This window comes from Podarcis bocagei (assembly GCF_964188305.1).
Source record: "Podarcis bocagei genome assembly, chromosome: 4".
Lineage (NCBI taxonomy): Eukaryota > Metazoa > Chordata > Lepidosauria > Squamata > Lacertidae > Podarcis > Podarcis bocagei.
The window spans coordinates 25,270,845-25,295,146 of NC_138128.1; the positions used below are offsets into that span (position 1 = coordinate 25,270,845).

Sequence of the window (24,302 nt, forward strand, 5' to 3'; positions counted from 1 at the left end):
AGTGCAGGCAGGAAAGCAAGGATGTAAGAGAGCCAGCCAAATATATTTTGGCACATGAAGCAGAAAAGGCAAAATAGCATCATCCCAGCAGCAAACAAAAATAGGACACAATTTAATTGGTGGAAGTTTGCTAAAATCATTGGCCTCTAAAATCTGTGGCCCGTGGCAACTGATTTAATCTGCCTAATGCTAAATGCCAGCCCTGGCTTGCCATAACTGAAAGTTTCAATATTTGCTGAGTGGGAAGAGATTGCTTTTTCAAAGACATTTAAATTTGTTGGCACCTGAATAGTCAGAGTATATAAAGGGGAGAATGTTGAACTGGGAAAACTAACAGTGTGATGATGATCTCAAGTATAATAAAAAAATTCCTTCCAGTAGCACCTTAAAGACCAACTAGGTTAGTTCTTGGTATGAGCTTTCGTGTGCATGCACACTTCTTCAGATACTTCAGATACTTCAGGTATCTGAAGAAGTGTGCTTGCACACGAAAGCTCATACCAAGAACTAACTTAGTTGGTCTTTAAGGTGCTACTGGAAGGAATTTTTTTATTTTGACTATGGCAGACCAACACGGCTACCTATCTACTACTGGATCTCAAGTATGTTTACTCAAAAGTAAGGCCCAATGATTTAAATGGGAAAACTTAGTAAGGGAGCAAGCGGCACTGGATTTAGGGTGCTGCTGCGAGTGGTTCCCCCCCACAGGGCACAGAGCCCAGTGGGCACAATATTGAGAAGATCCTTTTTTGGGGAGCCAAATTATGACTTCAAACAGGGTGCCATATTACGAAAGATTACCAAAGTCTGCCCCCAGGGCAATCCTATAGCACAGGCATTTCCAAAGTCCATTCCGGGGGGGCTAATCCGGCCAGCTAGTTGGTCTAATCCGGCCCCTGAGGCAGTTTCTTTCCTGGGGTGAAATCCTAAAAAAAAACCTCGACAAATTCAATCCTAAAAAAGGTCAACATCTTTGATCGGCCCTTTGATCGGCCCTCATGGCCCTTCACTTCATCAAATCTGGCCCTCTTTGAAAAAAGTTTGGACACCACTGCTATAGCAAGATCTACTGGGATAAACAGGGTTAGAATCCAGCACATCTCTGGCTGAGATACCCTGTGGCTGTAAGCCCTGAAAAAGGGGCATGAGGGCAGGCACAGCAGAGATTTTTTGTTAGGAGGGGGGCAAAGTTGTTGAGCTTCTCTTGGGAAATCACAGATAAAAATGTCCCATAAATTGGGATATTGCAGGGGGAGGGGGCAGGCTTCTGCTGGGGCGGAATAATTGAGTACTTCCAATGCTTTTCAATAATATTTCTAGCCACCCCCTTGGCTACACTCATGCCCTTTGTCCCATGAAGGTCCCCCATCTCTGAGGGAACTAGTTGAGAGGAGGGAAAATTAAAGGGTTGAGATGAGGAGGCTGAGATAACTGGTCCATCATAGGGGATACCCTTCTGATAATAGGTTGACCGGGGTGTCCCCTCACCACACTTTAGATTTTCTGCATACCAAGGTGTTCACAGAGACAAGTCTTGCCTCTCGCACTTGCTTTTTTCACGCCCTCTCACACGCTGCCGCTTTTTGAAGTCCTTTCTCAAGAGAGGAGCTCTGAAGGGCTTGGACTGAGGAGATAAAGGGACCCGTGAGGAGGGCGTCAAAGCGGCGCTGACTGAGGCAGCGCCCGGGAAACAGCGGGAGAATTTGAAGGAGAGCGTGGGGCAGGGGCGCGAACGGAAGACGACCCGAGCGGGAGGCCGCTCTCGGGAACAGGCTAGCGGGCGCAAAGGGGCAACAGAGCCCGCGGCAGGGAAAAGACCCAGAGCCCGGCTGGGCGCCACGTGCGAAGCGTAAAGGCTTTGGAGCGCGCGAGGAGCCCCCCATTGCAGGCGACGCCTCCGCGCTCCCTTCCACCCCCCGTCGCTGGGAGGAAGGGGGCGTGTGAGCAAGCCCAGAGAGAGAGAGCCGGCCAGTGGACACCCCACCCCTCCATATTTCTCTTTGAGGCGATTCGGGGAAGCCCAGACGCTTGGCGAGGCTCCGGCGAGCGGAGCGCGCCAAGGCTTTTCCGTTTTTCGCCTGGCGAGGCGGCCAAGCCCTCTCTCCCTCCCTCGCGCCACAACAGGGCCGGGGGCGTGTTTCTGGTGTTCCTCGCAAACTTCCATCCTCTCACCTCTGCGGCAGCTTCTCCCTCCCTCGCAAGCCTTAGGAAGCTCGTGAACTTTTTGCCTCTCCATTTATGAGCAGGATCTCGGTGGGCGGCAGGAGAAGATGGAGGGCTATTGAGGAAGAAAGAAAGGGGAATACAGCGCAGGTAAGGACGGTCCCTTCTATTCTCTTTCTGCTGGTTGTAACTCAAGTTCGTGGCGGTGGGCTCCATCCTTTCCCCCCTCCTAAAGGACTCTGCAAAAGTCAACTGAGCACAACCCTTCAATGCATCTGATAAAAGTGGACTTTAGTCCGAGAGAGCTTATGCCATAATAAACGTGGTTGTTGTTGTTGTTTTGTTTAAATCCGTGGGGAACTTTGGGTTGCTGCTGCTGCAGCCTAAAAGTGAGTAGAGATTATTTCTGAGGCTGCTTTGGAGAGCTTACTTGGGGGTGCATGCTCTTTATTTGTAATTTATTTGCTTCTTATCTCTGTGGTGCATTTTTAAAAAAATGGTGTGGTGCTATGGATTGCTTTCCAGAAGCCTGGCTTATCACTGAAAGAAGTTGGGTGGCAACTGCAAAAGGAAGGATGCCATTGGTGTCATTGATTGTTTTCAAAGGGTTTTACTCAGACTAGACGCACTGAAATCAATGGACCTAAGTCAGCCCTGTCTATTATGCACACAATGGGTCTGCTCCAAGGAGGACGAACCTTGGTGACAATTTAAAGGCTGCCGGCCGGAATTTTTCTTGTTCCCCGGCCAAGCATCCCTTTGGTCAAGTTATGCAATTGCTATTTTGTGCATACAGCCGCCGGCTTCTTTCATGCAGCAGACCACATGCACGAAGAGGGAGAAAACAAGTAATTAAGAGCAGATCTCCCAACAATGTCCGTGCGTAATGACGATCAGCAACCCTGTCTGCAAAAGGACAGCGACAAATTTCTCTTGTCTGTGAGGTGAATGTTGAGAAACTTGATCACCTTGCAGAAGCTACTGTAGCTGGAATGAGATAGGATCTGGACTCTGCCATGAACTCATTATGCCTTATTAGAGATTTGGGGAGGAGAGGGGCTGGAATCAAAAACAGCAATCATTTCTGTTGTTTTTGTTTAGTCGTTTAGTCATTTAGTCGTGTCCGACTCTTTGTGACCCCATGGACCAGAGCACGCCAGGCACTCCTGTCTTCCACTGCCTCCCACAGTTTGGTCAAACTCATGCTGGTAGCTTTGAGAACACTATCCAACCATCTCGTCCTCTGTTGTCCCCTTTTCCTTGTGCCCTCAATCTTTCCCAACATCAGGGTCTTTTCCAGGGAGTCTTCTCTTCTCATGAGGTGGCCAAAGTATTGGAGCCTCAGCTTCAGAATCTGTCCTTCCAGTGGACACTCAGGGCTGATTTCCTTCAGAATGGGTAGGACTCTCCATAGGACTCTCAAGAGTCTCCTCCAGCACCATAATTCAAAAGCATCAATTATTCAGCAATCAGCCTACTTTATGGTCCAGCTCTCACTTCCATACATCCCTATCTATTATTATTATTATTATTATTATTATTATTATTATTATTATTATTATTATTATTATCAGTATTCATATCACACCACCCTCTAAGCTAGGATAGAAATACCTTATTTCTCCCCCCCCCCTACAGAACACAACACCCCTATGAGGTTGGCTAGGTTGAGAGTGGGTGACTGGCCCACTGTCACCTAGAGGGCTGGCAAAGCGGAGTAGGGATTTGAAGCTGCCTCTCCCTGACACTCCCTAAGCATTTGCAGCATGCTAGAGCAATAGAGGCCACCATTCTAACCTTCTAGATTCTGCAATTATTATGCTAGCTTGTGAAATTAATTACTCAATATGTATTACTCTTAAGGAGTGGAGTGCTTTGTACATTCAAAAGTGCTATAGAATGCTCAGTATTGACTCAAGACTCTGTACTGGAAATCTAGCATTTACTTCCAAAATATTAATTAATCTAAAATTAACCTAGCCAAACAGTAAACACTGTTTATTCAAATATAAGACTACTCAGTGCCCCTTTAATCTACAGTTGAACTCTGCTCTGATTCTGCAGCATTAACAAAACAGGAGGAGGAGGAAGGGGGAACTGCTTGTAAAATCTAAAAACCGTGGAGAAAGTGGGATAAAGTTTAACTGCTGTCAGTCCTGTCATAGCTTATTAGCTTTCTTAACCACCACAGTCGTCTTCTAAACTTCTTGGTTTTTTTTTTCCTTTTTCTGAGTCCTAAATTACTTGGCAAAGAAGGACCCAACGTGTTTTTTGGCAAAGACAAACCACAAACAGATTTATGAACACTCTAAATAATGAAAGAGTGGGCTTATTTATTTGGAACAATAGACTCAGTAGCGTGTCAGATTTCAGTTTTTAATACCTGTCAACACGAACTCTCTCCCCTCCCCACATTCACTAAAAGAAAGAAGCTGCGAAGGAATGTTATTTTCTTAAAAAACGAACAAGAAACCCCTGCAGAGTTGTTGTGTGTGGTTTTTTTAAAAAAATAATAATACAGAAGGACCTTTCCTGTACTGTTTCTAAGGCAGGCTTTATTCTAAACAAGTCCTGAGGTCAAAGATACAAATTTGTGACGTCTCATCTTGACACGATAACTTGTGTTGTGTTCTGTTCCCTACAGTTTTGTTTGTCCACGCTTGCTGTTGCATCAAGGTCTCCATGCAGGATGGAAGGAAGAGGAAGACGCAACCCCTGCTTTCTAGGATTTCTGCTTGGGTTCTGCTGGGCCGCTTTTCCTCGCAGCAGTGCATGTCCTAAGCACTGCGCCTGCTATGTACCCACTGAAGTACATTGCACATTCCGGTATTTCACTACCATCCCAGCACAAATCTCTCCAAATGTGGAGCGCATCAACTTAGGGTAGGTTTACAACAATATTGCTTGAATTTGTAATGTGTGGTAAGGAGAACCAGTTGCCCCCCACCTGCTACAACTAACATGCCATAGGAGACTTAACTGGGGCACACACTTATCCGTGAAGCCCCATTTCATTGACTTGGAAGAGATCAAAGACCACCTTGCTTCATTCCTTGCCAATCCGTGTATCAACTTTCACTTGAATTAAGCTCTGATTCATTTGATCGACTGAGACATTAACCAAGTTTGAACTTGCCTATGATGACAGGGTGGACCGTCTGTGTGTTTGTCATCACATGAGTTTTCTCTCTTTCCTGTTTTGTTGTTTTTTCATACTGGCAGCCTTGTACCTGTTTTGGATGTGATACTAAACAATGCTTTAGCGTTTCATACAGAAGCAACAACAGGCCTGAGGCTCATGCACTTCTCCTCTTATGATGCAGCCACAAGATTATCAGAAGCAATGGTATCTAGGTTTTTGTTTTAAATAGCTAGAGTACATCCCTGGCAGCTCAGTGTCATGGGAATTGCAGGTCCCATGATGCTTAGTTGCCCTGGCTGCTCCAAGTATAGTATTCCGATGAAAGCCTCAGGGTTATCCTATCGAATACCATAGGTATGGTATGACTGAGGAAAGGTCTGGGGATGCTGTTACTTATTTAAAGATTTCCTCCTCTTGCATTTCAGTCAAAAAAGGCTCCCAAAGTGGCTTACAAATAATTTCTTTTTAAAAAATCTTTCTGCCCTCAGATTTACGCTCTAAAAATGGACAGCACCAAAGGAAACTAGATAGGGAGGGAGAAGGAAATGAGCTGATCTGAGTAAAAGTTCTTAGTTACAAGTGCCTCTAATGACCAGTGCGGATGGAGACATCAAAAATGGTTGGTCTGCACTGATCATTTGCTGCTGTATCCTGTAGTGCAGGACCTCCATACTCATGCAAACTCTCCTTACCTGTCTGCACTATAGGTAGCTTTAGGGATAGGCATAGAGTATGATTGCAGGGGAAGGCACCAGTGCCTGATTTGGATTCAGTAAATGATTTGTAAATGATTTGTGTCAATGTAGGTTCAGTACTCTGTTCACTGTCCAGGTTATGTTCAACAGCACTTTGGTGAGGGGAGGCCTTGGCTCTGCCTAGTGGACCTTCGTACTACTTCCACTGAAATTTGCAAGCTAGCAAGGAGTCACTGTGACTGATAACTAGAGCTGGACATGAACCCTTATTGTGAATACTAAAGAGCACTAAGAGGTTAGGCTTTAAGGTATAAGCCCTGCCTAAACTATTCCAGGGTCTTTGCTGATGACTTAGGAGGTTTGCTTCATGGAAAGCTTGATAGCATTTTATTGTTTACATTGTGAATTCGTGAGTATCTACTATATAGTTTGGAAAGTTGTTGGTTTGCTGTGCTTTGGGAGTTCCAGCAGGGAAGTGGAATATATCTATTTTAAGTAAATAAAGCAACCTGTATAATCACAAGTCATAGGCATTCATTCTAGGGGTGCGTATACCTACGAATTTCCATCTGCCACTGTACTGATAAAGCTATTCTGAAATTGACATGGCAAGTTTTAACTAAAATTTATTTGCTTATTTGCAAAAGAGAGACTCTGTTTTTGTTTGTTTGTTTTGCCTTTGAACTATAGCTGACTGACTAAACCCAGATCTGGAATGAAATGTTTGTTACAGTTACAACAGTTTGGTTAAACTGACTGAAACAGATTTTTCTGGCCTGGAGAAGTTGGAGTTGTTGATGTTGCACAGTAATCAGATACATACAGTTCAAGACAGGACATTCTCTGATTTGCGCCTGTTGCAGGTAAGAATGAACTGGGAATTATCCATCATTGGTTCTGTATAGAGCTGTACCAAACTTTTGCCTTCGGCCCTTTAAAAAATGAATAGCATACATACTATGGGTGCAGGTTTACAGCCTATCTAACTTCAGTTTTAAAAGTTGTTCTCACTGCTGAACCAGCTGCTCCCTTGCTTTAATGTAACATTTGAATAGGGTTGCTTTTTATTCTTCAGATGGTTTCCTATTTTGCTCAATTTTTTAATATTATTATTATTCTGTCAACAGGTCTTGAAGATGAGCTATAACAAAGTCAAAGTTATTGAAGCAGGCATGTTTCATGGTCTCGTGAGTTTGGTACGGTTGCACATGGATCATAACCAAATTGAATTTGTAAACCCCAAAGCTTTCTATGGCCTTACATCACTGAAACTAGTCCACTTGGAAGGAAATTTGCTCAAGCAGCTTCACTCGGATACTTTCGTCACCTTGTGCTACCTCCAGATGTTCAAAACATCCTCCATAAAGCATATCTACTTGTCTGACAACTTGCTTTCTTCTCTGCCTCGAGACATTTTCACATATATGTCCGAGTTAGAAAGCCTCTACCTTCACGGGAACCCTTGGGCTTGTGACTGCGAAATGAAATGGTTTGGTGAGTGGGCGGAACGGCAGCCAGGTATCAAATATTCTCTTTTTATTTATATACTTAACTTGCATTTATTTCTGGAAGCATTTTTACCCTCCTCTGACAAGGATTCCAAAATGGTTTCCATAAAATAAAAAATAAAAATAGTAGGAGGATCATGTGGCTGTTAAATAGTCCATTTGAAGCCTTTGCGGTTACTCTGTGTATTGTATTATGTGCCAATTGTCCCATAATGTAATAGCAATAAAGCAATTTAAGAACATATTATACCATTGATATCAGAAATCACAAAAATGCAGAACCACCGACAAAGAATAAAACATCATGCTAGCCATTGTCCAATAGTCTAAGCACTATTATTAAGGGCTAAAAACAACCCACCACCATAATGGCAGAGACTGAAATATTGCTATCAATGTTTAAATGGTGTTAAAAGCAGATACAATTATGTTAAAAGGCTTGGGAGAAAATGCATTAATGTAGGTGGCAGGTGAGCCCCCACCCCACCCAGATAGCTTGTCCTGCAACAAGGGGACCACCAATAAGAATTCCTTTTCCCCCCAATAGCCACACTCTCTACTTCATATTGAGAAGGTAAAGGTAAAGGGACCCCTGACCATTAGCTCCAGTCGTGACCGATTCTGGGGTTGCGGTGCTCATCTCGCCTTATTGGCAGAGCTTCCGGGGCATGTGGCCAGCATAGAATCATAGAATCATAGAATCATAGAGTTGGAATAGACCACAAGGGCCATCAAGTCCAACTCCCTGCCAAGCAGGAAACACCATCAGAGCACTCCTGACATATGGTTGTCAAGCCTCTGCTTAAAGACCTCCAAAGTAGGAGACTCCACCACACTCCTTGGCAGCAAATTCCACTGTCAAACAGCTCTTACTGTCAGGAAGTTCTTCCTAATGTTTAGGTGGAGTCTTCTTTCTTGTAGTTTGGATCCATTGCTCCGTGTCCGCTTCTCTGGAGCAGCAGAAAACAACCTTTCTCCCTCCTCTATATGACATCCTTTTATATATTTGAACATGGCTATCATATCACCCCTTAACCTCCTCTTCTCCAGGCTAAACATGCCCAGCTCCCTTAGCCGTTCCTCATAAGGCATCGTTTCCAGGCCTTTGACCATTTTGGTTGCCCTCCTCTGGACACGTTCCAGTTTGTCAGTGTCCTTCTTGAACTGTGGTGCCCAGAACTGGACACAGTACTCCAGGTGAGGTCTGACCAGAGCATGACTAAGCCGCTTCTGGCGAACCAGAGCAGCACACGGAAACGCCGTTTACCTTCCCACCAGAGTGGTACCTATTTCTCTACTTGCACTTTGATGTGCTTTCGAACTGCTAGGTTGGCAGGAGCAGGGACCAAGCAATGGGAGCTCACCCCGTCACGGGGATTTGAACCGCCGACCTTCTGATTGGCAAGCCCTAGGCTCTGTGGTTTAACCCACAGCACCACCCGTGTCCTACTCTTCCTCAAAAGGGCCATTGGTTCTGTTGGCAGTGCTACTTAACCAGCTATTTCCCCACAGAACATGTGTAAGAAAATACCTCAAACTGCCGGTGGTCTCCTTTAAGCTATTCTAATTTTCGCCAGCACTTCAATTTTCAGTGCCCAGGAATCACAGCACCGCAATAATAGTTAGGATTTTCAGCATAGCATCGTATACCTTAAAGAAAAGAAAATCTGAGAGACCACATCCTCCTTCAAATAAAATCTAACCACTAGGGCTATCCCCTGATTAAATAAATCTTACGTTGATCAGACGCAAGGCTGGTGGTTCTGAAAAAGCACATGGATTTTGTTTTAAGATTGTGCTTGAGTACATCATGCCTGGCACATTAGATGAAGCTTTCCCTAAAGTGTGCCTGAAACCTAGTTTTTGTACAGTTTTACGGTCAACAGTACTTGTATTCACTAAAAAATCTGATGCCAGATTAATTGGGGTGTCCTTTTTATTAAAGAAAATGTTGCAGCCTTCTTGATCATAAATACAGAATATTTTGATGTATTTCATTTTACATTAGGGCACTTTCAAGTCTGCAGAGTCAGTCACATTTTCTTTATTAATGGAACAGTAGAGTTTGCTATATTTGAATCCATTGTTTTCATAACTAATTGTAAACAGAAGGGATTTTTCCCCTGGACTGCTTCACCAAAAGATGTGTTTGACAAATGATTCCCTGGAGAGATAATACAGAAATGAGAATTTTCACCAAAATGATCTAGAGATTTGACAGCTCTTGCATAGAACTTCCACAGGAATCTAGCCTTTGTTCCTCTCTTGTTTATATTATCCCATAGTTATAAGAGAAAAATGCAACTTCCTCCCTCTTCTCTGGTATGTGGCAAGAAGCTTGTGTTACAAACTTCACATTATGGAGCTGCCAAAAACTTTAAATGAATAAAATAGAACAATCTCAAATAAAACTGTGTCTGGCAAAATTCCTCTCCCAAATATGTATTTGCCGCCGTTTAAAGATATAGCCACAGATAGGTTACTGTTCTGATCCTACAGCATATGTTTTTATTGCAAAAACTTGTATAAATGAGTAACAGATAAAACAACAACGTGTTCTAATATATTTCCAATTACAATACCAAGTAGAAAAATGGAATACCTCTTAAAAATTATATGTTCAACTCTTGTTGGAAATAATTTGAAACCCATGGTGGAAGCATTCCTAACTAGTGGGGTGGAAGAGTAGACATTTTCTATTGTTGGGAACTATTTTGTTGCTAGACCGGTGGTGGGCAAGGAACGAACAGTTTTCTGAATGCAAATATGCATTCGCATGCCCATTAGAAAGTGGGGGAAAAGTCTATGGCCAAGAACATGCACATTGAAGCAAGATGGGGACTAGACATAACACAGGACCAAAGTTCAGATTTCAACATAAACTTTGGGCAATGGGCATTAAACGTGTGGCCTTACCCAAATCTGTCTTCTTGTGTAATTTTTCTAATGTCTACATCTAGCATCCTCTTGCCCTTGTGCTCGTTCTGAGGGTTGAGTCCCAGGCATTTGTCCTTGTTCTAGTTCCTTTCTGGTTCCTTTCCTTTCCATTCTGTAGTAACCATGGCTAATCATCAATTACTGCACTGGCTGGCTCCTAAACAGATCCAAATGATTGCTGACTGAGGTCTGTCATATTTCATGGACACCAGAAATATCTATCAGCATAACAGGACCTGTTGCTTTTATGCGTGAATCAGTCAAGCAAAAATAATTTTTACTGTTTCTATCTCCTTTCCAGATGTTGTCAAGTGCAAAAAAGACAGAGGTGTTTCTGGTGTTCTGCAGTGCCCATTGTGTGCCAATCCTGGAATTTTTAAAGGCAAGCAGTTAAGTGGCATGCAACCATCAGATTTTAATTGTGTTAAGCCAACTATAGATCCAGCCTTGAAACTGAAAAACATCATTGCTCCTGAGGATGGTGGCTTTACGTCAGTTTCTCCCAGAGATTTTATGGCTCCCATAGGATCCATGGTATTCAACATGACAGACCAAGCTGGAAATCGAGCAAACCTGATCTGCAATGTGCAAAAGCCTGCAAAGATGTCTCCAGTTACACTAAACAAAATCGACAACATCACAGTTCTTGAAGTATCCTTGTCAACATTCCTTGTGTGTAGCATTGACCACGAGTATATTCAGCAGTTGTGGAGCATCCTGGCCCTTTACAGCGATTCTCCGTTAAAACTGGAAAGGGAACTGTTATTGACAGAAGTGCCTTACATCAGTTATAAGTACAAGCAAACAGATTCCAAAAATGACGAGCTATTCACCGATGTAGAAGCTGAACTGAGAGCTGAGCCTTACTGGTTGATGCAGGGACACGTTTCATTGCAACTGGACAGGACATCAACCACTCTCAACACTCTGCACATCCAGTATTTCACAAATGCTCAAATTGCCCTCCCGGTCAATCTCCCAAAATCAGAACGGCAAAACTGGGCCATGATCTTACGAGAAAACACCACAATAACTGAATACACCGTTTTAGTAGGGGGGTCTGTGGAACTGGGCTGCCAAGTGCTTGGAGACCCTACCCCTGTAATTGAGTGGGTATTAGCAGATGGTAGCAAGATTAGAGCGCCATATATTAGTGAAGATGGGAGAATCGTGATAAAAAAATCTGGAAAACTCATGTTGCATGCAGCAGATAATTTTGACAGCGGAGTTTATCACTGTATAGGAACCAATTATGTTGATGCTGATGTCCTGACTGTTAGGATTACTGTGATAGATCCTTATATAGAACACAGCCATTTAAACGGCCCTCAGTTTTCCATATTTTTAGGTGACACACTTCACCTTCCATGCCCGTCTACAGGTGCCCCAGATGCCCCTGTTACCTGGATCTTACCTGAGCACATGGTTCTTCACCACTCTTCAAAAAACAAGCTTCTTTTTCACAATGGCACATTAAAAATACAACGAACAACAGACCGGGATGGTGGTTACTTCATGTGTGTCGCTGCTAATAAATATGGCGTTGATATTTTGGTTTACCAAGTAGTAGTTGAAAGGAATTTGAACAGGTCACAAAAACTCGATATTCAGCTAGAGGATGAAGCAGCAGATGGATCTGGCAATGAAGAGTATAAAGTTACCACCAAACCTCAAAATCCTTCATCTGCCAGGCAAACCCAAGTAACCAGCGAGGAACCCACGAAAGATTCATATATAAATCAGCCCACACAGAACAAAGCCAATGCCAATCGCAAAGAGATTTACAGGCGCAACAAGGACAAGACGAACAAACGGTTTAGAGGGCGCCTGAGGCAATTTGATCCTTCCACTAGGAGAATTGATCCATTGCGCTGGGCAGCATTTTTGGAAAAAACGAAGAAAAAAGCCACTTTTCCAAGAAAGCAAGAAAATGCCACAGCAAAACCAACAGTAAAGGTTCTGTTGTCCTTAAAGACTTCTGAAAATCTGGAAGAGACATCTGGAGATGATATATTTCCAGAGGAAGGATTTATTCTGCTAGCAACTAAAAGACCTGCGATATCCACTCTGAGAGAAGCCTCTGGAAATGTAGTGACAGCAGAATTTGGAAGCATGTCAAATGATTTCCGTTCTTTGGCAACATCCAGCATGGTTACAGAAACCACAACTCCAGTAACCAGCCCAGTGGTTATGAATTACAAGACGCCCAAGAACCAGAAGTTACTTGCAGAACTTAAACTTGAAAAAACGTCTCTCGAAGCATCTCACACACTATCTACCAACATGGAGCCATTAACAACACCATCTTATAGTCCACTAAGTACTTCTGCAGAAGCTTTAAGTACTTTTCGGAGCTCAATATCATCTGGGAGAAACAATTTGCAACTAAAAGCCACACCAATCACACCAGCAATGAATATTATCAAGAATACCCTGTCTGCAGCTACCCACAAAAATACTGAAAAACCTGATTTATTTACAGATGCAACTGAGAAAGTATCAAAGAAATCCAATCACCAGGTATCTCTAGTGACAACCAATGTTCCTGATGATGATGTATTTAGGCATATGTATGCTTACAGTACACAAAAAATAGTGCCTCGGTTACCTTCAAGCTCAACCATTGTCACTCACCAGCAGATTAAGGAAGTTGGGGGTGCTACAACTCACAACCCGCCACTCCCCCCCAGGCAGTATAGCAGACGAAGAAAAATCTCTAATAGAAGACGAATAATTAGACCTGGCCGTATTTCCAACATTGCAAGTCGTAGATTTGCTTTTGTTAAATCACGGTTTGCTCAAGCAAGTACAACTCTACCTCATGCTGTAGAAGTGAGCACACCTGCCTTATCCCCTCCCAACAAATCTCTTGAACAGACTGTCTCTCAAGCCCCTGTTTCCACTTCATATAAAACTCATCACCCAGAAGCAACCACTGTAAATCAGTTTGGGGCATTCTCAAGAAACAAACTGGTTGCAGCTGAAGAGCATACAACGTCAACAACAATCCCCTTCTATCCTGAAAGCACGCAAGTTGTATCGCACAGAGAAGTAAAATCTAGTGCAGCATTACAAGGAATCACCGATGCAAACCCATCATTTAGCATCAGACTCCCAATGGCAACTATCCATAGCCCCAGGACTGGCATGGAAACCACATCTGCCATGTCACCTTTGGTTATGAAATCTACCCTTTCCGCTCTTGGAACTAAGGCCTCTTCCGTTGTTCCAAGAGGGGAAATTCCTTTGCATAATTTCTTTGGAAGCAATGGTGCACAAAAGCAGCTACTGGAGGAGGAACCCAATATGCAAACAAGCAGTGAACCCTTACCTAGAGTATCTGTTTTGCCTCTCCAAACTACAGTTCCAATGCCAGCATACACAACATCACCCACATATAAAAGTGCTGTTTCAAAGACTGAGAACCGAACTGATGATCCCCTAATTCAACCCACCAGTGACAACATGATGGTAGCAAAACTAGTCCCCCTGCTATCGCCTGATGCTGCAGAATTGCCATCTTCAGCCTTTGCCTCCGATCTTACAACTGTTCTAGGAAAAGAAACAGATGCCGCCACCAGCATCCTACCAATTCTCTTTCCAACTACTACTGTCCGTGTTAAAACTAACGTTGCCAGATTCAGAGCGCTAAGACCAGGCAGAAGGAGGGGTCAGAGGAGGAGAAGGCCTCTGAAAAATCCCATGTCTTCATACAGAAACATCATTCTCAGCAAAGGTTCTGCTACGGTGTCCAAAAAACCCACGGCTTCGCCTGCTTTAACAACAGCTGAAAGCATAAGGGAAGCTGCCAGCCCCCTAACAGATGAACTGTTTTCAAAATCCACTAGTATGGATGCCATTAGAACTACACCACGGACACCCAGTCTTGGCACAACTAACACAACTGCAGAGAATAAATCCACACCAGCCACTCAGGTATTAATAAGGAATATTCCTACCGAAAATACGGTCACTACTGAGATAGCAGTGGATAACTCGTCTTCTGAAAAACCTATGACTGTGATCCCGCTCACTGTATCGTTCTTGGACACAGCCAGCACGATCACAGCGATACCAGGCACATCCTTCGTAACACAGGCACCAGAGTCCAGCAGACTAACTCAGGCTACTACAGTGGCTGCTGGTAAGGAATCAGATCAGACTGTAGGATGGGAAGCTAGCAAAAAAGGCCAAACAACAAAAGCAGCTTTTTCTCTTAAAACTGAGATAAGTACCCAAACTCCTACTAATGCAAGATACCCCAGCACACAGTCTCCTAGCCCATTAGCACCCCAAACAACGCTCATGCCAGCTATCACACAAACCACTGCATCTCCCAGGCAGGGGGAACTGTCTTGGCAGGAGGCTACAGAAAGTGGCGAAACTTTCTCGGTCAGCACATTGGGCAGATTTAAGTCCCCACAGAGCTCCACTCAATATACTCCTTTGTGGACGGAGGATAAGAACAATCAGGTGAAGAATTGGGCTGAGAAGACCATAGACCAGGAAGTCACTACCACCAATCAGATAACCTTAGATTTGTTCCACCAACGCAGGGGGGCAAGACCCAGGATAATTGGAGGGAAACTGGCAGCGTTTACGGTCTTGGCTAATTCAGATGCTTTCATCCCTTGCGAAGCCAGTGGGAACCCTTGGCCAATAATACACTGGACCAAGGTATCATCAGGTACGTTTCTCAAGTTTACATGGAATATTTCTTTTTCCTTTGTTATATATACACAAGATACAAGCTAGGATATAGTGTGGACAGTATTAATATCTTAAGAATGTGTATAGCCCTAGGGTTGGGTTTTGAGGGTGCAATGAGAACCATTGTGTTGTAGAGATTCGTGTGTTGGGCTAGGACTGGGGGGACTCTGGTTCAAAAGTGTGTGGCCCTGGGGCAGCCATACTCTCTGCAATAGCTGCCTTCTCTACCAGGCAATTGTGAGGACAAAATGGAGAGCGGGGGGAAAGAACCACATGTATTGCCCTGAGCATCTTAGAGGAAATGTGCTTTTATAAATACAATCGTGCCTTTAAACACAGTTGTAGAAATCTTTTCTTCTTCCGTGGGACTTGAAAAGCAGTATTGGGGAGGGGTCATAACTCAGCAGTAGGGCTGGGTGTTATATCAATATATCACCCAAAACCAGTTTGAAGTCCGTATTGTGAGATCGGTTTTATAATTTTTGACCTGGCAATATTTCACAAATCGTTATCTGTGTGTGTGTGTGTGTGTGTGTGTGTGTGTGTGCGCGTGCTATGCAAAAATGAAGATACAAGAGAAACTGTGAAGCCAGCCAGTGCCTGTACATAGCTCCATCCTTATTTCAGACTGATATATCACAATATTTTGCTGGGGATATATCACAATGTTGAAAACCACATATCGCCCAGCCCTACTTAGCAGTAGGGTATGTGCCTTGCATGTGGAAGGTCCCAGGGTCAATCTCTGTGATCTCCAGATACATCTGGGAAAGGCTGCTACCTGGAGAGCCACTGCCAGTCACTGAGTTAAATGAGCCAATGGTCTGACTCTGTATAAGGCAGCTCCCCATGTTCTTATTTTGATGCAGGGCTACAACTTTGATGACTTACCTGCATTTTACTTCTACTTACTATATAACTCTACATATGAAAGGATAATTTGAGCTTACAGATGATTTTTTTGGTTCCCTTATATGAAAATACCATATTTACTCATCAAATGCACCATCAAATCTAACGTGCACCTCAATTTTCAGAACCTTGAAACAAAACAAAAAAATTGCTGGTGAATGTAAATGTGGCATCGAATCTAACGTGCACCTTAATTTCTGCAACACAATTTGACCAAAGAAGGTGAGCATTAGATTCGAGTAAATACAGTAGTTTGTTAAAGTAGGGTTTTTAGGATGAAAAATTTAGAAAAGGGATGAAGCACAAAAACAATAGAAATGGAGTAAAAAACCCAAAATAAAAACCATTTGATTTGCCAAGCAAATCAAAAAAGGAAGATTTTCATACAGAGATTAGGCTAATTTTCTTTCCATCTCTTTTAACTAGGGGTTGATGCGTCAAAACACAAGCGTGATAACAGAGTTGAGGTTCTTCCCAACGGGACTCTCTCCATCCAGAACGTCAACATTCAGGACCGCGGACAGTACCTCTGTGTGGCTGCCAATCAACATGGCTCTGACAGGCTTCTTATCACATTGTCGGTGGTGACTTATCCACCTCGAATCCTGGAGGGAAGGTCCAAAATTATTACCGTTCACTCTGACAAGCCAGTAGCCCTGAAATGCACAGCCGAAGGCCGTCCCATTCCTACCGTATCATGGATCCTCGCAAACAAAACTTACATCTCAGAATCTTCTATGGGAAATGAGGCTGTTTCTGTGCAAGCAGATGGCACGCTGGTGATAAAGAAAGTCAGTGTTTACGACAGAGGGATTTACACATGCACAGCAAGCAATGCAGCTGGTTCAGATACAATGACGGTGAGGCTGCAAGTTATTGCTGCGCCACCCATTATACTGGAAGAGAAGAAGCAACGTATGTTGGAGAATATTGGGGGAAGCTTGAAGCTGCCCTGCACTGCCAAAGGAAACCCACAGCCCTACGTTCACTGGGTTCTCTTCGATGGAACAGAGGTGAAGCCTTTGCAGTATATAAATGGCAAATTTTTCCTTTTCCCTAATGGAACCCTTTACATCAGGAATATCAGCCCTTCTGACAGTGGGAATTATGAATGCATAGCCACCAGCTCCACTGGCTCAGAGAGGAGAGTGGTCATCATCCAGGTAGAACATAGCGATACAGTCCCCAGAATCACAGTTTCATCCCAAAGACTGACTCAGCTGAATTTTGGGGACATGTTGCTTCTGAACTGCTCAGCTACAGGAGAGCCAAGACCCAAGATAATATGGAGATTACCTTCAAAAGCTGTTGTTGATCAGTGGCACAGGTAGGTCTCGTGAAATTCGCATCATTACTTATTTGCTTGATTAGCTACCGTATTTTTCCGTGTATAACACGCCCCCATGTATAAGACGCCCCCTATTTTGGAGGACTCCAAACTGAGAAAATGGGGGAGATTGTATCCATGTATAAGACCACTCACAAAAAAACATAAATTTTAATTAAAAAAAACCACTAGTCTTATACACGGAAAAGTACAGTATATTGGGACCATTGGATTTTGCATTGGATAGTGTTGTGCTGGAGAAGAACGATAAAGTTTCTGGGACAAATGAACTGTTCTGCCTTTGTGTCAAAGAGGGCTGAATCAAACAAATGAATTTCTTGACGCCCTTTGCTGAGCTGCTCTGGTACTTTGATATGAGGGGTGTCGAGCTGTCATTTGCTGAGTGACTTGCAGAACAATCCAAACCCTCCTTATACCAGGCTGTGGAGTGGTAGTGGTTGAATTTGATGGAAGTGTTTCTCCAGCCAACTCTGCTGGCTAAGTCAGCTCTCTTGCCAGCCGCCAGCCATTGCCCTGACCTTTCTACCCAGATGCTGTGACTGCAGATGCAGTTGTGGTCTTGGCATTCCTTTAAACTCCACTAACAGGTGTGGAAGTTTTGGACTGCACCTTTAGATGCCAGAGCAGTACAGTGCTACAGTATTTAAGAATGAGACGGATGATATAAGGGTTGAAGCACATTTTCCCATACTGTTCCAGTCCAGTTAGGGCTGTCTTCACCACAGCCACTTCAGGGACAAGCAAGGCTCCTATGAGTTCTTGTTTGTAAATGTATTATTTCCATTAAAACCTCATTCCTAGGTTGGGTGGTTGCAGCTCCACAGCATCAATATCATAGTATTTTATTTTATTTTATTTTATTTTGGACGAGTTTGCAATAGTAATACAGTTCTGCCCAATATTTTGGCCACTACCCATCAATTGAGTTCTTAAGTGAAGCCAGTGGTTTCCATATTAGAGCTTGGCAGTAACAAATCTTGTGATCTCTAGACTGACCTAAACAAAGCATCTAAATCCAAACAGATTGCAGATCCCTGGAGTCTGGTCCACATAATTAACATCTGCCAGCTCTCTGCAAGGCTTCCAAACAGAATGAGCAGAGGAGTGATATGTTTGCACTTTCCTGATCCAAAACTAGTGCATGTCATATGAAGAACAAGTAGGCTTGCAGTTCGCTCTTACATTTGACAAAGGAAATTTCCCACCAAGTCAAGCTGTACCTATAGATGGAGGGAGAGGGGCTTCCAAAGGCTTCCACACAACCTGGAATCCTGCACAATTCTGATATAAGACAACATGGAAGCCTTTGCACATACATCTATGTGTGATGCCCCCGACCCCACCCCGTTGCGCAGAAGTTTACACAATATGCAGATGCCATGGGAGGAGTTGCTTGATGAGGCCATACTCTCCACTCATGACTCCTGAAGAGGACTCAAAGGAACTTCCAAATGCTTCTACTCAATGCACTCATATCTTAGCTTGTCTTTAATTCTTAAGTCATAATGTCATTGAGAATCAGCGGTTTTAAAGTTAGGGTCTCCGTATTTTTTGGCATATAAGGTTCTGGTTGTGGGCTTCCCATAGGCATGTGGTTGACCGCTGTCAAAACAGAATTCTGGACTAGATGGGCCTTTGGTTTCTCCCAGAAGGGCTCTTCTTATGTTCTTAAGCAGGCATAGGCAAACTCGGCCCTCCAGATGTTTTGAGACAATTCCCATCATCCCTGACCGCTGGTCCTGTTAGCTAGGGATGATGGGAATTGTAGTCCCAAAACATCTGGAGGGCCGCGTTTGCCTATGCCTGTTCTTAAGTATACCGGACTAAATACCTTTCCTTTCTTCCATTGCTTTTTAGAATGGGGAGTCGAATCCATGTGCATCCCAATGGATCCTTGGCTGTTGAAAGAGTCACAGAAAAGGATGCTGGTGACTATATATGCGTGGCTAGGAATAAAATGGGAGACGACTTGATCCTAATGAAAGTCAGCGTGACAATGAAGCCTGCAAAAATCGATCAAAAGCAGTATTTTAAGAAACTGGTGCCTTACGGGAAGGACTTGAAAGTGGACTGCAAAGCTTCCGGGTCCCCTGAACCAGAGATATCTTGGAGTTTGCCAGATGGCACAATGATCAACAACGTGATGCAAGCAGATGACAGTGGGCACAGGTCTCGTAGGTACACACTGTTTGACAACGGGACACTGTATTTCAACAAGGTGGGAATAGCTGAAGAGGGCGACTACACGTGTTATGCTCAAAACACACTTGGGAAAGACGAAATGAAAGTGCACATAACAGTGCTAGCAGCGGCGCCACGGATCAAGCAGAATTCCAAGACCTATGCAAAAGTCAGAGCAGGAGACACTGCACTTTTCAACTGTGAAACCGCTGGTCAACCTAAGCCGAACATTTTCTGGTTGTTGCCTTCCAACGACATGATTTCAGCTTCCAATCACAGGTATTTTCTTCATGTTAATGGATCCTTGTCCGTTACAAAGGTGAGGCTCATAGATGCTGGAGAATACATATGTGTTGCTCGCAACTCTGGTGGAGATGATACAAGGCTTTATAAACTTGAAGTAATCTCTAAACCGCCTCTCATCAATGGGTTGTATACAAACAAGACTATCATTAAAACAACAGCCATAAAACACTCAAAGAAACAAATAGACTGCAGAGCTGAAGGAACGCCCTTACCCCAAATCATGTGGATTATGCCTGACAATATTTTCCTAACAGCCCCATACTATGGGAGTAGAATAACAGTACACAAAAATGGGACTCTTGAAATTCGTAACGTAAGGTCTTCAGATACGGCAGAGTTTGTCTGTGTGGCACGTAACGATGGCGGAGAAAGCATATTGGTGGTCCAGCTGGAGGTGTTAGAAATGCTTAGGAGACCAATGTTCAGAAATCCATTTAACGAGAAAGTCATAGCAAAGGCTGGGAAAACTGCCTTTTTGAACTGCTCTGTAGATGGAAATCCGCCTCCTGAGATAATCTGGATGTTACCCAATGGAACAAGGGTTTCCAGTGGTTTTAGAACACTCCATTACTTCTTGGGGGACAATGGCACCCTTGTCATCTACAGTCCTTCCAAAGCAGATGCAGGCAAGTACCGGTGTGCTGCTAAAAATAAAGTTGGCTACATTGAAAAGTTGGTCATCTTGGAAGTTGGCCAGAAACCCACCATCTTTATCCACCCAAGAGGAACAATAAAAAGCATAATTGGGGAACCATTATCCCTTCACTGTCTTGCTGGCGGAAGCCCCAAGCCAAGCATAATATGGACAGTCCCCAATGGTGATGTCCTAGACCGGCCTCAGATTAATGGGAGATATATGTTACTGGAAAATGGCACCCTCATTATCAGAGAAACCACCATCCATGACAGAGGAAGTTATGCATGCAAAGCTCAGAACTACGCTGGTGATTCAACGGTAGTTGTTTTTGTAATTATTGTGGCACACCCGCCACGGATTACAAACAGACCGCCAAGGAATATCCGCACAGTGGCTGGGGTACCAGTTCAGCTTCACTGCATGGCACTGGGAATACCAAATCCAGAAATTACATGGGAGCTGCCTGACCACTCGTTACTTTCCACAGGCAGCAAAGGCCGGCCATCTGGAAGCGAACTTCTCCATCCACAAGGAACATTAGTAATTCAGAATCCAAAGCTGTCAGATGCTGGCATCTATAAGTGCATGGCTAAGAACCAGCTTGGCAGCGATTCCACAGTAACATACGTTCAAGTTATCTGAGACGAGAAATGCAGCCTGAACAATTGATAACAAAGGCTAATCAGGAGCCAAAGTTTGGCTTTCGAAAATGTTTAATCAAAAGCAGTCATGTCAGATGCGTTAAAATTGCGATTCTCAGTTTACAGTAGACACAGTAACAGACAGAAAGATTTGGAGAAAAATTGTATCATGTTCCGATATGAATATATTAGAGGTATTTTTAAAGCGACATTGAGAACTTAAGGCACTTACATCTTGACTACAGACAGTCAAATGCATCGCAATATAACTTGAAATATTTAGTGCAAGGATGGGTTTGTTAAAAAGTTCTTTCTTACTTCCCATTTGGTACAAGAAGTATGAAATATAAGATACGTAAAGAAAAAAGAAGAAATGGGATGGCTGTTCGTTACCTTGTGGACAAATATGAATATTTTGTATCTATCTAACAATTGTTGTTTTTTTAAAACAAAAAGGTGCTGCCAGTTTTGTAATACTGAAATTTAGTTCTTTCACGCAGGAGTCCTTTTTTGTGGGGCAATGGAAGAACCAGTAGAAAATAGTTTAATAGGGTTGTGTGTTGGTTTTTAAAAGACAATATGGATTATTTTTGTAAAATAAAAAAAGCAATCAGATCTGCATATAAAGAAGTGCAGATGTATAATTGCCATTCAACTGCTAAACATTTTACATAAAAAAAAATATAAAGTGCCTTTAAGTTTAATAAGTATGCAATGCATGAGCAGAGACTGAGGAGGAAGCAGTAGGACAGTGCACTTTTCTTCTTGCTTGTTCTGGGCACCTGGAGGCACTTTGGCTGAAAAATTGATACAAAGAAAGAACCTTTGGTCTACTCCAACAGAATACAGCTGTCTCCAAGAAATTGCGCCGAGTACCTTATTTATTTATTGTAAATATTTTTATATTGCCTGTCAATTAAGGTATATTCTTAGGGCAGCCACAAAAGACATCTGTTTATACGTGCCACATAGGATAGAACTTTGACTCTAGTGATATAAGGCTGTGCTCTGTCAGAGTAGGAGAACTCTGGATCCCAGACCGCAAGCTATGCCAAGACCCTTCAGGCACAGAACTCCCACTGCATTATAGACTGCTGACTATACATGATTCTCTGTATCTAGCTTGTTGCAGAACAGGTGAATGTGCAGCTAACATGGCACAAATCTTGATCCACCAGCCTAAGCCCACAACTGTTGTGTGACGCTGTACCTCCAAGAGGGAAAGCAAGAATTAGCAACCTTTTTCTACATGCTTAAGATGCTAGCTACTTTATTGGGACCTGAATAAAATTCATACTTCTAAACTCTTTTAGGAAATGTGCATTTAACTGAAAATCTGAAAATGGCATACCTTTTCCTGGTATGTCTGAACTATAGGAAATTGTGGTTTATTCTTACTGTCTGGTTAAAAACACACACATAAGGATCAAAAAGTAGCAGCCCAGACCTAGATATAGTTTACCTGCTCCACTCCTGGATCTGAATGCATGTTTCACTTATCTTATCTTATCTTGCCTCTCTGCCAATGCCAAGAGATGATGGCAACTCCATCACACTGCCTCCTGCAAATATTACAACCACTATCATGTCAGTTGACTATGGGCAAAACTATAGCAGGAACAGCCTTTCTCCTGATGGAAATACAGTGGTACCTCGGGTTACATACGCTTCAGGTTACAGGCGCTTCAGGTTACAGACTCTGCTAACCCAGAAATAGTGCTTCAGGTTAAGAACTTTGCTTCAGGATGATAACAGAAATAGTGCTCCAGCGGCACGGCGGCAGCAGGAGGCCCCATTAGCTAAAGTGGTGCTTCAGGCTGAGAACAGTTTCAGGTTAAGAATGGACCTCTGGAATGAATTAAGTACTTAACCCGAGGTACCACTGTATGCTGTATTCCCAGATTTGGTCTTTGCTGGGTCGAGGACATCCAGAACCTGAGCAGATAACAGGAACACCTTGACAGTATTTTCCTTTGTTCTGCAGTGGAGGATCTGTTTGGATGCAAAACTTTCACAATATCCAAGAGAAAAAGAGTTCCACAATTGTGAGCAGCACAATGTAATAATATTACCCAATCATGTGAAAACAGAATGTTCTGGTGTGATGTTTTTAAGGGTATAGAGCACTGGTAGGGAACCTATGGCCCTCCAGCTGTTGTTGAGCTCTTATCATCCCCAGCCACCATGGCCAGTGGTCAGGATTGGCTAGAGATGTTGTCCAACAACAGCTGGGCGGCTACTGGTCTAGACCAATCACAACCTGTCCTTAGCCTCTGCAGTCAAGTTCTAAATCTGTAAGAATGAAAGAGCTGCGTCAACCAAGGTTGAGAACCTGTGACTCTCTAGATGTTGTTGGGCTCCAATCCCCATCAGCCCCAGCCAGCATGGCCAACGACCAGGAAGCTATAGTCTAAAAACATTTGGAGAGCAGCACCCATAATTTTTATATTGCTCTAATGGAAGGTTCATCTTTTTCTTGATCCACGTAAAGAGAAAATTAGGCTTTGCTAGCCATGTGTGTACAGTAAGCCCGCAACTTATGTGCATTACTAAGTTGGTAAAGACGGTTCCAGGTGCATTTGGATGTGGCTGTGTGGGAAACAGAATACTGATCTGACCCCAGGGCTGTCTTACCTATAGGCGCTAGGGGTGTAGGGCACCCGGGCTCTCACGGGCCCCAGGTCGAGAGTCCGGGGCCCAAGAGTTGAGTCTGGGGAAGAGCCCATCAGTCGGTCGGAGTGGGTTCTTCTGCTGTGGGCGGCTCTGCGCTGTGAGTTTGGGGGCGACTGAGCCAGCAAGATGCTGAGGTGGGCAACTGGCTCCACCCTCCTGCGCAACTGGGGGAGGGCGCCGGGCAGATCTTTGCACCCCGGTGCTGCATATGCTTAAGACAGCCCTGTCTGACCCATTAAGGTCATTCTTGTGTACTTATTTAAACTCCATTCTAAAATTCATGTGCATGGACAGGGTTCATGGAGAGAAAATGTCACCAAAGCGTGAGTAAAATAGTTTCGACAACCATTAATTCAGGTGTGCTCTTTAAACAATTTGATGTAATGTTTAAACCAGGATGGTAAAATCCCAAGGAGATTATCAACAAAAGAACCCATCTAAACATTGGG

General features: G+C 43.5%; 1 protein-coding gene across 3 annotated transcripts; it reads left to right on the top strand.

Annotated features, from left to right (window-relative positions):
* The first annotated feature begins 1,753 nt into the window (after positions 1-1,753).
* On the top strand, positions 1,754-22,487 carry IGSF10 (immunoglobulin superfamily member 10). 3 transcript variants are annotated; one of them, XM_081189873.1, is made up of 7 exons: positions 1,754-2,552; positions 4,808-5,046; positions 6,734-6,863; positions 7,128-7,518; positions 10,747-15,132; positions 16,494-17,394; positions 19,273-22,487. In XM_081189873.1, the coding sequence occupies exons 2-7, from the start codon at positions 4,853-4,855 to the stop codon at positions 21,179-21,181; spliced, it is 7,911 nt and encodes a 2,636-aa protein (XP_081045999.1). In that variant the 5' UTR covers positions 1,754-2,552; positions 4,808-4,852; the 3' UTR covers positions 21,182-22,487. The 3 variants fall into 3 exon arrangements, with proteins under 3 accessions (XP_081045999.1, XP_081045998.1, XP_081046000.1); XM_081189872.1 differs by having other exon boundaries at positions 1,754-2,313; XM_081189874.1 differs by lacking the exon at positions 1,754-2,552 and having other exon boundaries at positions 4,908-5,046; positions 6,691-6,863.
* Positions 22,488-24,302: the final 1,815 nt, after the last annotated feature.

Coding starts and splice junctions, on each gene's coding strand:
- IGSF10 (XM_081189872.1), top strand. CDS start 2,239: ATGAGCAGGATCTCGGTGGGCGGCAGGAGAAGATGGAGGGCTATTGAG. Junction 6,864..7,127: donor CTGATTTGCGCCTGTTGCAG/GTAAGAATGAAC, acceptor TTCTGTCAACAG/GTCTTGAAGATGAGCTATAA. Junction 7,519..10,746: donor GTGGGCGGAACGGCAGCCAG/GTATCAAATATT, acceptor TCTCCTTTCCAG/ATGTTGTCAAGTGCAAAAAA.